Raw genomic sequence first — 17,500 nt, 5'->3', positions numbered from 1 at the left:
TCTTTCTCAGTCTAGCTGCTAGGACACAGCTCCCTGGCCCTGCTGGTATTAAAAGCCTTGAGCTCCCCGCGGCTGAGGTACTCAGTAGCCAGCCTTCAGTCGGAGGCTCACAGCAGCTCTCGGCTGCTCTGGTTGGCCCCTGGCGGTCCAGCCGTTGTTCACAGTCTTAGCTGCCGAGGGCACAGCATCACTGGGCCATGTGGGAATCCAACCACGACTTCAGCGTTAGGGGCACAACGTTCCAACCACCTGAGCCACTGGGCCACCCCTAGGGCAGTATTTTTTAAACTGTGGATATAATTCATTAGGGTATTATAAAAAAAACAATTCAGTGGATTATGACTAGCATTTCTTTTTAAAAAAGATAGAATATAACAGAATATATCAGAGTGCATCATGCAGTGCAAATAAGTATTATTTTGAAACTTCTGTTTCAGTTATACATACTTATTTATATAGATAAATATTGTAGACCACATCAAAATGTAAAATGTATACTTCTTACTGTGGTCACTGCCAGAAAAGTTGGAAAAGCCATCGGTTTAGTGTATAACACTAAATAACTATCATTTTGGCTAATTAAAAATAAATATGTAGCAATGTGAACAAAACAGGACTTTGTAATAAACCTGATAAGCTTGGGGGAAGGGGGACACATGGCAGACCTAATAAGCTCAGTGACGAAAAGTAACCATACAGGATAGTCTGATCAGATTCCTAACTGGGCAGGTCATAGCAGGTAGTCACATCCCAAACCTATAGCTTCTTTAGCAAAGGTCTATTTTTACCTTAAGTGAGCTCTGTCTATTGTTCATATGCATCTAGGACAACATATCTTTGAAATGTCCGAGTAATTTTCTTTTCCAACCCCTGGAAGGCACAACAGCAGGCCCCAGAGCACAAGACCATGGAACTCCTCATTATTATCTTATTCCCCAAAGACCATCTCTATGTGCTGTTAATGTTAATTAGTAATTACCCTGTACCCACTAATGTAAGAGAAGTATGTTTCTCCATTTCACCTTTCATCCAATCACAGAGATTCCCTCCACCATTTTGCTTCCCCCCTGCTTTAATCTACCACCAATGGATTACGTGCACCTTCCTTACATCTTCTTTGATTCTAATGTATAAAATAAGTTACAAAACTGCCATTTTCCAGAGTATTTGAAATCTTGCTCCCCAGAATATGTTGTCAGTTTGGCTCAAACAAACTCATAAAAATTCTCTGTAGGTTTGGATGTTGTTTACATCAACACCAATTACAATGGAATAAAATTTTATGCTCTCATAAAATTGAAAAATAAGTATATCAATTTCTATAAAACCATTCTTAAAGAAAATTTCTAGCTATCCTTCTCAAAATATTTTATTTTAAGTAGGAGTGGGAATTATATTGTATTCATATTTATGCTGGCACATAACGGAATAGATTAATACAGAATTTTGAGGTCTTCTTTCAGAAAAAACTAAAGTCATTTTAGGGACCATTTAAAAATGATTGGGGAAAAAAACGATTCGTTAGGAGAAGGATAATGCTTCAACTACACAATCACAAATGTTCTTCATTTTCTACTAGAATGTTCCTACTTGCTAGCAAACAAAGCAGTCCTGTTTTTCAAATAGAGACATAGTTAAAACACACACACACAAAAACTGAAGACTGAAAACTTTGTTAGAAGTCAAACTCCTCTCCCGCCTTAGAACAGGGCTAGCCCAGGAATAAACACAGTGTACAAGGCACCCCTCCCCTCAACGTCATATTTTTAAACTACTATTGCTAAGAAGTTATAATCACTAAATTTAGCACTATTGTTATTTTAATTAACTTCCAAATGTCAAATTCAGGCCAGTGCGTAACTGTCCAACAAAAATAAATCCACTTGATCAAATGCAGATTGTTAAGAAAGTGATTAAGAGGTTATATACCATATGCAGAAAGACCAGGAGATATAAATGCCACTGAACAGGGGAAATGAAGAGTAAACACAAGACTGCAGGCCCCTGTTGGGATGCTTATTTAAGCAGCCTAAAACCAGTTCTGCCACACACCCTGAACTCTTCCTCATCTCTTCATTCCACAAAAACTTAGAAACAAAGAAAGGCCACGGCCACCCCCACATTTGCTCTGACTCCTTTGAGAGCAAGCGAGTTCTGGTCTCCCCCATAGCTGTTGTACAGCCAGAGTGTAGGATAAAGGCAGTGCTATGAAGTTAAGAGCACAAAGTCGAGTTTTCTCTTTGGTCTAGCCCAGGAAAACTCAGAACATCCAATATGACTTTCCCTCCAGCTTCTAAAACGTAAAACAAACAAAACACTTGCTGTCACAAGCTAGAATCATACCGGTCCTTCAACATGCACAATTAGAAGTTATTTCACATGCCAGAGGGGATGACAATAAAAGTTGGATGTATGAAAACACTAATGCAGGTTAGTCACAGTACAAGTTTTGATTTTTGGTTTGGGATGTTTCAGCTCCTCAAAATTCTCTAGTAGCACTTTTCTCATGCTCATATTTATACACATACAATCCAAAAATCTCTTTTGACTAAACCTGACATGTAACTCTACTTTAAATTCTGAATATAAAGTAATTTATATCAGAGTTGCCTAGTACACTAAAACTCTAAAAAGCAAAACAAAAAAATGAAGATGATAACAGCTGATTTACTAAATTATATTTCTACATAATGAAAAATCTAAGAATGAAGGGAAAACTGTATTCCATTTTCCAAATTAGACTTCGTTAAGAAAAATATGAAATTAATGAAAAGTCTTAACCAATTACAATGACTGAAATCTACAGTTGAGAAAAACTTATTTTAGTTTTTATTATGGAAAATTTCAAATATATATGAAGGTAGAGAAAAGAACACAACGAATCCCATGAACCCATCACTCAGATTCAACAATTATGAACTCACAACCAGTCTTGCATTTTAACATTACCCCTAACAGCTTATTAAGTAAATCGTAGGCTTCAGATCAGTGTATTCATAAACACTTCAGATATATCTCCAACAATAAGGATTCTTTTAAAAAACCAACCACAATTCCATTATCATTCTTTAAAAAATAATAATTCTTGAACATTCTTACAGTGTTTAAAATTCTCAATTACATTATTAAGAAATAAATATAAACTCAATACGTACTTTCATTAGCTCCTAAAAACTGCTGTTGTAGGCCTTCAAATGTGTCACTTCCTGCTATCTCTTGGGTTGGTGAGCTGTTATCCTGAGCAGAAGACTGATAAGGTCTATATGTCACTGTATATGGTTCCAACACTTCACAACTGGGACCTTGTGGTGTACCAAATTGCTATTATAAGATGACAAATGAAATTGGCAATTAGGATTTGACCTTCTCTTCAAAAATTATCTGAATTAGATACCTTAATTTTGTTACAGAACTTAACTGTGGTACAATTACACATTTTATACATAAGTTTTGCTTAAAAATAAGTTATTGTTATTTAACACTGCTAATTGAAAGTGTAATATATAATTTCACACATCTTAACTGTACTTTGAACATGTAATGAGCCAATTCCATAAATAACACTCAAGAATTCAAAAAGGACTGTATGTAAATATGTAAGAATGATTTAGATGATGTCAACAACTTGGGAACACAAAATACACATATTCAATAACAAGAACATGTGATACAATGCTTCATATGTAACAAATAGTCAGTAACTTTTGCGCAATGAATAACATTCTATAGAGGTAGAAAAGACCACCTAAAAAGGAAAAAAAAAAAAAATCATCCTTTCTTTGGGTGACACAAAAGAGCTATTGGCAAAATGAGGCATTCATTGTCATTGAGAACGTCTGAAAAATAGCTAATTGTATCCTAAGGTCTTTCTTCATTAAACTCTGCCAGGGTAAAATTAAAAAAAAAAAAAATTGTTTCTTTCCTTAACATGCATCCTGTCTACTGCTAAATCATCACAAAACAGACAGCAGCTTTGCAGTGTTTGACCTAAAATTTGTTATAAGGGTAGTGAGCTAGAAAATCAAAGTAATTGCATGGCATCATCTACATAGATTTACCGCTTTAAAACTGTATCAAGATACCTGAATGTAGCTTTTCACTGAAGCATAGTGAAGTGGTAGAAGCCAGAAGCAGCAGTAAATCAGGAGGGCTATTCTTCGATAGACTTATCTTTTAATGTTTAATTAACTGTCTCCATAAACCTTCTATTTTAAAATCCTGACTTAATTAGATTGAAAACAGAAAACAACATGACTAATTCAGCATGAGCCTGAATAAACACACTCTCAGAAGTTTCTGTAATTAAAATAAATCTTATCATTGCACTTACATACATTTCTTAAATACACACATATAAGTAAATGCGTAAGCACATATACACAAAGTCTTAGAAAGTCAAATTCTTACAATACCTGAAAATGATTCCTTTGAGGATCTGAAAATTTAATTACATTGGTTGGTTGGCTATTAAATTCCTGCTTCTGACCATTGGTATATGGCCTGAAGTTTTCAGGAAGGTGATATAAATCCGTCTGCTCATATTTACTCGGAGGACTATAACCACTTCCGCCTTCATCTCCACCTTCTTCGGGATGGTACCCAGGATGTTGGTGTTCAGTCTTACTTTGATTCTCTTCCCAACCATTGCCAATTTTCTCTCCAATATATACATCCTGAATCTCATTATAGTCCTATTAGATAACAAGGGTAAGACAAAAACACTAAGAACTAGACCCACCCTCATCAAAGTCATTTTCGCACCAGATACTTACATTTACACTTTTAGATTTAGGCAGCACTTGATGCTCTTTCCAGTTCATCTCTGATTTCTCAGAACGATGAGGTCTTAAGAAAAATCAATACTTTGTTTAGATTTAGAGCCTATCATTTATTTGGACTTAAATATCACAAGGTACCCCAAGATTTTAACACATTTTCCCTCCAACCTTCACCTTCAAGTTTAAGAATTAGTCCACAATTTTACAATTATATACATTATTTTTACCTGCAGAGAATCAAAATAAAGAGGCTTACAGAATTGTAATAACACAAGTGAAAGTGATTTCAAGTCCTTACTCTCCCTCTGTGCCATCCTCACTGCAGTCCGAATAGCGGAGCTCGGGGGAGGACAGATCGTCATCCAGCATATCATGAGGAAGGTCTGTGAGTAATTGCTGCAACTGAGACAGGAAAATCAGCATCAATATCACATTGACTTAAACACAAGATGCAAAAACAAAGCTGCCTTAGAACAAGTGATTTTGACTGTAGAAGTCGAAGAAGTTCCTAATTTCCACATTTATTAAATGTCTTAAATTCCACACAAATTATGTTCATCATTTCAGTTGAATAGATAATTTCATGATTTGTATCTTTTTTCTACAGAGGTCTTGGATTTAAATATATACACATTACAACAGAATTTGAAAATGTCTGTACAGAAACACAGAAAGTCATAATAATGGTACAATCACTGTAGTATGTTCTCACAGGGCGGACCCAAGTCCCAGAATCCTGTTCTACCAGTAACCAGACCTTGGGGACGTGACAATCAGACTCCCCCTCAGGGAATCTGAATAGCCAGATGCACTTTGCCCAGGTGGTGAGAACAGCAGACGCAGCAGCAGGTGGCCTAGAAGCCCTTGAAAGCTCTAATAAGGTGACAGAAAGCTCTTGGGGAGTGACTCATTAGTATAGCCTTCTCATTCCAATAATGAAAAGATATACAATACTCGGCTCTTATAAAACAGTTGAGTACAAGCTGTTGAGAGCAATAAGCTTCAGTTTTCTACAGAGAACATTCTCAAAAGCAAAACTCTAAAACTGACATAAAAGCATTTGACTTCACTCCAATGTTTTTCTAGAAGACTCACATCTTTAGCATTCTGCCTATAAAAACTAGGGATAATAAATTCAGTCAAGATTCAAGACAAACTGATAAAGAGATGAATGAATGGCCTAATTTGTTGTATTTCAATATCTATCTGCAAATGTCTTTCTTCAAATCCCAATATAATATCAAATCCCAATATAACAATTAGAAAATTCAAATATTATGTTATTAAATAGTCGGAAGACTGTTTATAATGACTTCTCTTTCAAATTAAGCATCAGTTAAATTAACAAGCTGAGTCCCTCCACAGTACAAAAGTCAATCCCATAAAATTATGCAATGTATGAATTTTAAAGATATTAAATACTGTGTAAAAACCATGGAGGAAAAAAATTAGATACTCCTTAGTCTATGACAGATTTTTCCCCCTTTGTCATTGTAATAAAAAAAATGAAATGTAGCTCTGAGTATTACATTTATAATCAAAAAACTTTCATAAACAAAATTCATATGGTAAAAGTTAAATAAAATAAATAGTCAAAGAAAGGTCTGAAAGGTGTGTTCCAATTGTTAACTTAGTTTTTTGGTGAAGTCAAATTTGGGAGTGGAAATGGGGTATGTGAGGTGGGGAGGGGGGATACTTCCTCACTCCCATATATATTTCTAATATTCACCGGATCATTTTTTAAAAAAAAAAAAGGTTTTTCTCAATCCATTTTGTTCTTTACAAATGAAACAAGAGAAAAATATTCTATTCCAATGAAAAGTTACCTTCATCTCCAAATTTATGTGATACTAATAGTGATAATTCACATCTTGATTTATTGGCGACCTGCTCATGCCAATAAATTGAAAAATCATTTTGAGAGTTAGCCACATCAGAGCTGACCCAAAGATATAAAGAATAAGAAATATAAAAGAAACACTAAAAACAAAACAGAGCATATCAACATATTAGTATGTTACTTGTGTGTCTCAAGTAAAAGACAACAAAGTGACTTTACAAAGACAAAAGTCACCAAGGAAAAAACACATATAAGGTCTTTTAAAATAGTCCAACCTATTTTGTCTTAGATTATGCATCACTGCTTTAAGGAAAAAGACTACTCCCACACATTACACAGGAAAAAATATAACAAAATAAATCTGTTATACTTACATCAAGTAAGGACTCCTGTATGGAAAGAATATTTTCTTCTAAATTTTCTGTGAGGTTCAAGTACATAGCCTTAAAATTCAGGGGAACCATGACAGGGACATCTGAACAGTACATTTTTCCCCCTAACAAAGATTGAAACAGCTACACACTAATTAAGTAGTTTTTGTAGATTTCTCTGTGACACCACTAAGGTGTAATTGAAAAATCATTTGAAAAATTGACATCTATGGAAGAAAATTAATTTGTGCATAAACAATACTGTGTTTCTCCAAAAATAAGACCTAGCTAGACAATCAGCTCTAATGCGTTATTTGGAGAAAAAATTAATAGAAGACCCAATCATATTTTACTATAAGACCCGGTCTTATATAACCTAATATAAGATCGGCTCTTCAATTTATTTTTGCTCCAAAAGATGCATTAAAGCTGATTGTCCGGCTAGGTCTTATTTTCGGGGAAACCCGGTAAGCCCTTCTGAATGTTTCTGGATCCATAAGTAAACTTATCAAGCAGCAATATCATCCCTATAGTATTTAGTGCCTTATAAAATACTATACACACACACACACACACACACACACACAGCGCCAGAAAAATGTATGCACATTATAAGGAAAAAAATACATTAAAATTGTAATATTCAATATATACTAATAACAAAACATAAATACAAGTCATGTTTAACTTCTGCAATTACAAGAGGTGCTCAAAGTGGTTATCATCAGCATATTTTAATACAGTTTTTTCCTTATACAAAATGTGTATATATTTTTTGGCACCCTCTGTACACACACACACACTCTCTCTCTCTCTCACTCACACACACACACACACACACACACACACACAAACATTTTTAAATAGTTGCATACACCTTCAAAAACTCCATCAAATTTTCCATCAAGTTCTTTGGTATAGCTGAGCCATATTACTTGGCTTCCATAACTTTCAGGGAAGAAAGAAACTAAATCAGTGAGTCCTCCTAATAAGGCATTCAGGAACAAAATCCCACCCCCAAGTCTTCCAGGATCAAAGTGTGCCCTCCTCCTTACCAGGTGGTCCCACTGGTCACAGGCAGTGCCTGACCTTGGCCTGCACCAGAACCCCTCCTTAGAGGTCCCAAACCAATACACCTGGTGGATGGGTCTAGACCACACCAGAGTACCACCCATTTAGCACCACAAATGACATACCCAAAGGGTAAACCTGGCAGGCACCAGAGCCCCACTGAAGCAATTCTTGCTCTATGGGATAAGCCCCCACATAACAGCTTGTTCACTGTAGTCACCCACAGGTCCATCAGAGTCAATCAGCCTGAGGGTCAATCTCACCTACTGACATGCAAACAGCAAACAAAACTCAACTATAATAGGAGGGCCCACACAGCCCACACAAGGGACACCCCTGGACCACCTGGTTCAGGTGAACAGAGAGACTGCACCACTGGGCCCCACAACACACTGACTACATAAGGACACTATCCCAAGACCAGGAGATGTAGCAGATCTACTTAATATATAGAAACAAACACAGAGAGGCAGCCAAAATGAAGAAACAAAGAAACATCCCGAACAGGACAAAACTCCAGAAAAAAGAACTAAACAAAATGGAGGCAAATAATCTACCAGATGCAGAGTTCAAAACACTGGTTATAAGGGTGCTCAATGAATTTAAAGGAAGAATAGATAATCTCAGTGAAAACTTCAACAAAAAGATAGGAAACATAAAAAAGGATATAAAACACAAAAAAGAACCAGTCAGAAATGAAGAATACAATAACTGAACTGAAGAATACATTAGAGGGAATCAACAGTAGATTAGATGAAGCAGAGGATCAAATCAGCAATTTGGAAGACAAGGTAGCAGAAAACACCCCATCAGAAGAGCAAAAAGAAAAAAGAATTTCAAAAAATGAAAAGAGTTTAAGGGACCTCTAGGTCAACATCAAGCATTCGCATCATAGGGGTACCAGAGGGAGAAGAGAGAGAGCTGAAAACCTGTTTGAAGAAATGATTTAAAACCTTCCCTAACCTGGTGAAGGAAACAGACATACAAGCCAGTTCCAAACAAGACGAACCGAGAGGCCCACGCCAAGACACATCACAAGTAAAATGCCAGGTTAAAGACAAAGGTTAAAGACAAAGAGAGAATCTTAAAAGCAGCAAGAGAAAAGCAGTTAGTTACCTACAAGGGAGCTCCCAAAGACTACCAGCTGATTTCCCAACAGAAACTTTGCAGACCAGAAAAGACTGGCACAAAATATTCAAAGTGATAAAAAGCAAGGACCTACAACCAAGATGACCTAGCATACCTATCATTTAGAATCGATGGAGAGATAAAGAGCTTCCCAGACAAGAAAAACCTAAAGGAGTTCATCACCACCAAACCAGTATTACAAGAAATGTTAAAGGGAATTCTTTAAGAAGAGGGAAAAAAAAAAAAAAAGTAAACATGAATAAGAAAATACTGCAAAGAAAAAAGTTCTCACTGACAAAGGCAAACACATAATAAAAGCAGTGGATCAACCAACATTAAAGCTACTAGAAAGGTGTTAACAGGCAAAAATAGAAAGATTATGTGTAATTACAACAGTAAATTAAGGGATGTACACACACACACACACAAGAAATAAAAAATAATAACAAAAACATAAATGTGGTGAGTAAAAATGGTAGTGATTTTAGAATGTGTTCTAAGTTAAGCAACAATCAACTTGAAATAAACTGCTGTAAACATAGCTTGGTATATATGAAGCACATGGTAACCACAAACCAAAAATCTACAAGAGATATACAAGAAATAAAGGAAAAGAAATCCAAACACAATACTACAAAATGCCATCAATATACAACAGAAGAGAGCAAGAGAATAAAAAAACAGAGAACTACAAAAACAATAAAATGGCAATAACTACATACCTATCAATAATTGCTTTAAATGTAAATGGATTAAGTACTCCAATCAAAAGACAATGGATAAAGATGTGGTACATATATATACAATGGAATATTATTCGGCCATAAAAAAGAATGAAATCTTACCATATGTGACAACATGGATGGACCTAGAGGATATTATACTAAATTAAATAAGTCAGATAAAGACAAATACCACGTGATTTCACTTACATGTGGAATCTAAATAACAAAATAAACAAACAAAATAGAAACAAACTCAGAGATACAGAGAACAAACTGATGGCTGACAAACTGGACGAGGGCAGGGGGCTGGGTGAAAAAGATGAAGGGATTAAGAAGTACAAATTGGCAGTTACAAAATAGATAAGGGATGTAAAGTACATCTTAGAGAATATAGTCAATAATACTGTAACAACTATATATGGTGTCAGGTAGGTGTAAGACTTATCACTTTGTAAGTCATATAAATGTCTAACCACTATGTTGTACACCTGAAACTAATAAATACTGAATTCCAACTGTAATTGAAAATAAATTTTTAACTTTTTATAGTACTGTCCTCACAGTCACTGTCAAATGGATATTGCTTTTGGTCATGGAAACTTGTGCCAGAAAATACAGAATTACCAAATCAACTTATGCATGTTACCAAATAGAAAATTTTAAAAACTATAAATTTTCCTCATTAAACATCCACTCAACTACCAAATAGATTCAAGGGTAAAGATAACAATCCTTATAAATGACAAGATTTAAGTCCACTCATCACATTCAAATTCATCAGACTGCTTTCTGGTTGCAAATGCAATCTTCTCATTGGGATACGACTGTGTATCGACTGAGACTAATAATTTAAGAGATACCTTCCCTAGAAAAAAGATAATTTGTCATTGCTAAGGCCTCTATTGAAATGCATTCTAAACTATTCTATAAACCCCTCTCCCTTCACCACTTCACATGGCTCTTCCCTAAAAAGAAAGGAAAAAATGAGAGCATTTTACTTCAGGAACAAAACACTTTACAATAGCCCATGTGGAACATCCAGAAAGCCTATGTGTAGGGGGAATGTAAAACAGAGAACACATAAACCTTTTGTTAAGATTTTCAATCTAAATTAACTAAGCAGACTGTCGTCAGAGACTGTAATCCTCGACATTCATGAAAGCAATACTTCTCCGATTACAAACTGTACATCTTCTCCCAGGAGAAAAGCAGCAAGTGGACTAGCCAACATTCACGTGCCTTTGAACAGGTTGCCTTGTAAGTATGCTGAAAAGATTCCGATATTTTAAAATATGAATTGTTAAATAATGCTTTCATGGATACGAATTACGCAGAATCTTCTATTTAACCTAAGAGCCAAGTTAAAAACATCCTTGAAAAGACCCAACATGGGATTGATAAAGGGCCAAATAACTTGGCAACTAGAGCTTTAGCTGCTGAATTATACTCTGTGCAGAATTTAAAAAAAAAAAAAATCCATTCCATTAGTTAAACTAAATTTTATAATGTTAGTGGGGAAGACTTTGACTAGGTTGCCATATACCTGAAAAAGAAATACAGCAGCATTAGACAAATATCCGCAGCACTACAGATGACACATAAATAGAACTTTAGGCCTGAAAGAACACTGGTGCTCCTCCCAGCCAAACCACTCCTTCTCAAGGTCAGCAAACCAAGGCCCAAAGAAGGTACCTGTAAGGGGCCCATGAAAAGTGACAGTTACAGTCCCACGACCTGAATCTCTCCATTCCCACTCCTATTTTCTCCAACGTGACATTTAGTCAGTCACTGGAATACACTTAATTTCCACCTGTTTGTATATAATCACACTTCTGTCTGACAGAGTTCGGTTTTTGTTCCCATTGTCACAGTCCCTGAAAAATATCTGTACATTATGGGAAAGATTAAAAGGTACAAGCTAGATAAAGTAAAAGAAATTGCTAAAGAAAAACATCATAAAAAAATATAATATGAATAGTCAACCATTTGTTTCTTTGATTTTCTTAGGTGATGACAAGAAAATTCCACAAAATAAGTCAAATAATATAAAATGTAAACAAGTAGTAGCTTTACAACTCCCTCTAGTGGGGACAAAAATACCAAAATGTTTCCATAATTACATCAAGCAAGGCAGTTAAAAAAAGTGGAAGGCTGGAAAACAGTATGGAGGTTCCTCAAAAAATTAAGAATAGAATTACCATACAACCCAGCAATTCCTCTTCTGGATATCTACCCAAAATATCTGAAAACATTTAACCGTAAAATATATATGTACCCCTATATTCATTGCAGCATTCTTCACGGTGGCCAAGACATGGAAACAACCAAAGCATCCTTTGATAGATGATTGGATAAAGAAGATGTGGTACATATATACAATGGAATATTATTTGGCGTAAGAAAAGATGAAATACTGTCATTTGCAACAACATGGATGGATCCTGAGATTATCATGCTAAGTGAAATAAGTCAGATAGAAAAAGTCGAGAATCATATGACTTCACTCATGTGGGATAGATATAAAACTGAAAGCAACAAACGAACAAACAAACAAAAACCCATAGACACAGACAAGTTAGTGGTTACCAGAGGGTAAGGGGGTAGGGAGTGGCAGAAAAGAGTACAGGGGATCAAATACATGGTGATAGAAGAACTGACTCTGGGTGGTGAGCATACAGTGTGATACACAGATGTCATATTATAGAAATTCACACTTGAAAACTATATAATTTTACTAACCATTGTCACCTCAATAATTGAATAAAGATTTTTTAAAAAGTGGAAGGCTAAGCAATGGGATCTTTACCTCTAAAATACACAATTCCAAACTCAACTTAGCTTTATTATTGTATTAGAGTAGTACCAACATAAAAACTAAGAGGGACTCAAATCAGTCCTACCAGGTGCAAGTGTCTGCCCATCATCTGCTACTTAAATCACCTACCTTTCTACTCCAGATCATTTTCCAGGTTTCAAATATATCATCACTAAATGAACCATCATCAGCAAGTATTGTCTTGATAGTCTGTATTACTAAGTACTTCTGCCCCAAACCACCAGCTCCCAAATACTTACATACATAATTTTATTATCAAGAACCAAGCAATGATCACACAGCTCCTTCTGGTGACAGCAGAGTGCATGTGTACTTCCGCAAACTGGAAGTCCCAAATGACAATCTACCTTAAGCTTTGGCTTTACCAATAACTTTGAAGCTTACAACAACCATCCCTGTCACAGTAACACGATATTTCTATAATATCTGAAAAAGGATGCTTGAATTCCTCTTCTCTGGGCCAGCTGTACAAGTAAAATTTTGCCTAAAATACTGTGGAGGACATCTACTAAGTAGCAATGAGGACAACTACATCACTAGTTCTCAAATGACATAGCAAGACAGTAACGTGCTCCAATAAGATGTGATATGAATATTAACTGGCATGATACCATCTCCCCACGATCATCACCCTCGCTTACCTGCACCCTGATCTCATCTGTTTACTGGATGGGAGATGGAGTTGCAGGGGAAACACTGGGTTAGGCACTTCCCCGCCATGCCTTCACCCACAGTGGCCAAACTTTTACCAACATACCATTCAGAATTGTAACAATTAGAAACGATTACACATGCCTTGGAGTTTTTTTCAAAATATGGGTCTATTCACTGTGGGCCGTGGCTTGAGATTCCACTGATCCAAATGTCCTCTGAATATTGAACCACTTTACTAAACCCTTTCTTTTTCTGAAGATTAAATATATGTTATCCATTTGCTCTGAAGTGCAAACAATGGAGTGAATAGAAATGGAAAAGACAAGATCGTATCTGTAGAGCTGATAGATAGGATGGCATGGAGGTTGGAATTTGTCTGTGGCTTAGTCACTGACATATGGGAAAGTGTGGACAAAATCCCAACTGACTCCAAAGCAACAAGATTAAAATTCAGCTTGGTAAAGTGTGTTCATATTAGCAACTGGCCATTCACACCAAAGGTCAAAATCAGGATTATTCTGCCATTTACAGAGAGAGGATCTCAAAATCCTTAGTAGCAAAGACTGTACGTCAGATATGGCACGGCTGACAAGCCCTACAGCACATCCTCGGGGATACGGGTATTCCTCCCAATACGTGGTCTGACATTTAAGTTTGCGAACGTGCCACACCATGTGCTTACATTGGCAGCACTGTACAAACAGCTCGGTAAGGTTTCATAACCTCACAGCTGTGTTCGTGTGGACGTGTGGTGGTGTCTTGCTGAGTGGCGTTCATTATTGTTGTTGCGTGTTTTTGTGTGCCACCACGAGAATGTCTGAGCTTGAATTTGAGCAATGAACATTAAATTTCTTGTTAAACTTGGCAAGAATGGAGGTGAGATCAGGGACGTGTTAGTCCAATTTTATGGGGATAATGCCACGAAGAAAATGGCAGTGTGCAAATGGAGTAAACACTTTTCTGAGGGGAAAGAATGCATCACTGATGAAGAGAGGTCAGGGAGGCCGGTAACAAGTTGAACTGATGAAAACATTGCAAAAATTCGTCAAATGATGCATCAAAATCGTCGGCTAACTGTGAGAAGCACAGCAGACCAAGTAAACTTTGATACAGAAATAGTTAGGAAAATCTTAACTGAAAATCTTGGCATGAGAAAGGTGTGTGCAAAAATGGTCCCAAAGGAGCCCACCGATGAACAAAAGCAAAGGAGAGTCAAAGTTTGCCAAGACCTATTGGAGAGGCAAGACGATGTTTTGAGCCGTGTTATCACTGGTGATGAAACATGGGTGTACTAATACGACCCAGAAGAGGAATTGAAACAAAGAGTCAAAGTGCACAATGGAAGTCAGCTAATTCTCCACGACCAAAAAAGTTCCGTCAGTCCAAATAGAGAGTCTAATGTTGCTAAACATTTTTGATATCAGAGGCATTATTCATTATGAATTTGTACCAACTGGACAAACAGTTAACCAAGTTTACTATTTGGAAGTGCTGAAAAGGCTGTGTGAAAAAGTTAGATGAAAATGACTTGAACTTTTCGCCAACAATTCATGGCTCTTGCCTCACGACAATGCATCAGTTCACACAGCACTGTCTGTGAGGGGTTTTTAGCCAGTAAACAAATAACTATATTGGAACACCCTCCCTACTCACCTGATCTGGCCCCCAATCATTTCTTTCTTTACTCGAAGATAAAGGAAATATTGAAAGGAAGACATTTTGATGACATTCAGGACAATCCGACAACAGCTCTGATGGCCATTTCAGAAAAAGAGTTCCAAAATTGCTTTGAAGGGTGGACTAGGCGCTGGCGTCGATGCATAGCTTTCCAAGGGGAGTACTTCAAAGGTGACCGTGGTGATATTTGGCAATGAGGTATGTAGCAGTTTTTCTAGGGCGAGTTCGCGAACTTAATTGTCTGACCTCATAAGTGACCTGAATACGAAGTGATTCACTAACGAGAGAATGCCATATGCATTCCCTTACTGCTAACACTTATAACCCAGCTGACAATCCCAAAGATAACAACTAGAAAGGCAAGAAAAGACCTCTCATGGCTATGAACCGTTCTGCTATCATAGGGTCAGGGAGACTAAGGAGGTTTGAAAAAGCTTGTGGATATGCAAACAAACTTTGGTTTGATCAGCCAATTTGTTATTTTAACTTGCAATGACCATATATATATATATATATATATATAGCTGGATTTTTATGAATTCTGAATTTTGTTGCTGAAAATCTGAAACTCTCCAGCCTCTGACTTCACTTCTTCCCTGGAAGCAATTTTTTAAAATAATGTAAAAACACTACTTATTAACAGAAACCATAATCACCATGCTGGAGTCAAGTTAGCTATGTGTTCTTTTCTTCCACTCTGCTTGAAACACTCATTCTTAGACACTTCACCTCTTAAAAGCTCCTTTGCCTCTGGAAATTCCCTACTCAGCACACAATCTATCAAAACATGATTCCAATGGCTCTTTTCTATATTATCTAGAATTAACTGCTCCTTCACTAATGCCCCCTTTATAACTTTCAACACACCATACACTTAGCAGTAAATTCTCTCTAATACCCCACCCGTCACTCTAATGCCTTTTCCAATGAAAATATGACCTATCAGATTATTTTTTCTTTTTCTTTAAAGTCGACTGTAGTAATTAACTGAAATTTATCCTCTCAAAAATCCCAGTAGCTAAATTCCAGCAAATCATCCAAAGCCAATGGGGTCATGAACACCTCATGCTGTGAGTTCACAGAGTAACAGAAAATCCTCATCCCCATCTTTGCCACAATTGTTGTGAAGGACCCTGTCAAAATCTGGAAACCCTGGCCAGGGTCACAAAATCCAAGGTCCTCAGAGACCTGGCAGAAAATTTACAAGAGTGAAGCTTGCGTGTCCAAATGCATAAGCCCGTGTCTGTGTGAGAGGTGGGACAGTGGCCAGCTGGGAAGGGAGAGCCACTGCTCAGCCCCAGGCTGCCTGCTGCCATGTGCAGACACAGGCCACGTGTGGCCAGGGCTTAGGATGTCTCAAGAGAAGATGGAAGCTCTGGACTATTACATGAAATTTTCCAGTCTTTAAATATAGATTCGACTTTTTAAAAACAATGTGCAACCAAACAATACACGTCTATGGACAAAACCCACTGAGCTGCCCCTACCTTGGCTCTACTGCCAGTGACATAGGAAATGGACCCTATCCCTTGCTTCCTATTGATACTAATGGTCCACAGTAACTATTAAAAAGGATTTTTTACATATTAGAAAATGAGTCATATCAAGCATAGTCTCAGTCCAAAAGAAGCCTGTTATCATAATCAAGAAATTTGACTCAAGGTAAAAACAATCCTAACAAGTAAATTCACTTCCACTAATGGCTACTATTCCTGTTGCCACCGTGAACTGAATAGTTACTATGTGTCAAGAATTCTGTTAAACACTATATATAAATATAATCTCCTCTTACTCCTTTTTTCCATTAGTCTACTCACCACACAGCATTCAGAAAGATCTTTCAAAAATATGATCAGATATCACTTCCTTGCTTAAAATTCTCCACTGGCTTCCCATTGCTCTTAGAATAAACTACAAACGTCTTACCATGACATACCACAATCTGGCCCCAGCCCACCTCTTTGCCCCATCTTTACCACTTACCCCTTTCTCACACAATCCCAACAACACCGCCTCCCGGCTATTCTGCAGATACACAGAGTCTCTTCCCAACTTCTGGGTTTTACACTCATTGGTGTCTTGATCTAAATATTCTTCCTCCAGCATCTGCATGGCTTTTCCTTCTCATAAGTCTTAACATAAACGTTTCCTCCTTCAAGAGAACTTCCATCACCAGTTCCCTACCAGTTGCTTTAACATCACCCAATTTGTCTCCTTATCACTGATCAGTAAATTATCACTCATTTAAATTACTTATTCACATGTTTACTTGTTTATGATCTGCATCCACTAGGATATAAGCTACCCAAAGCCAAGAACCTTGCCAGAGTTGGTCAAGGCCATGTGGCAAGCAACTAGAACCCTCTGCCTCCAAAGCCAGTTACTACCTCCTCAATGAAAAGAATCTAACCATTTATCTG

General features: G+C 36.9%; 1 protein-coding gene across 4 annotated transcripts in view; it reads right to left on the bottom strand.

The window, feature by feature from the left end:
• CEP152 (centrosomal protein 152) overlaps positions 1-17,500 on the bottom strand; it is an 82,867-nt gene that overhangs the window by 59,799 nt on the left and 5,568 nt on the right. For 3 of the 4 annotated variants that reach the window (XM_074327770.1, XM_019730686.2, XM_074327769.1), the window contains exons 3-6: positions 5,077-5,180; positions 4,773-4,845; positions 4,413-4,691; positions 3,156-3,321 (exon numbers count right to left, since the gene is read on the bottom strand). In XM_074327770.1, the coding sequence (XP_074183871.1) occupies positions 3,156-3,321; positions 4,413-4,691; positions 4,773-4,845; positions 5,077-5,180 (622 nt within the window). The remainder of the gene's footprint in view (positions 1-3,155; positions 3,322-4,412; positions 4,692-4,772; positions 4,846-5,076; positions 5,181-17,500) is intronic. The other variant, XM_074327772.1, reaches the window with a different exon arrangement.

This window comes from Rhinolophus sinicus, linkage group LG03, assembly GCF_036562045.2.
Source record: "Rhinolophus sinicus isolate RSC01 linkage group LG03, ASM3656204v1, whole genome shotgun sequence".
Classification (NCBI taxonomy): Eukaryota; Metazoa; Chordata; class Mammalia; order Chiroptera; family Rhinolophidae; genus Rhinolophus; species Rhinolophus sinicus.
Note: the sequence above shows the minus strand (reverse complement) of the source record. Positions and strands in the feature narration are given on the sequence as shown.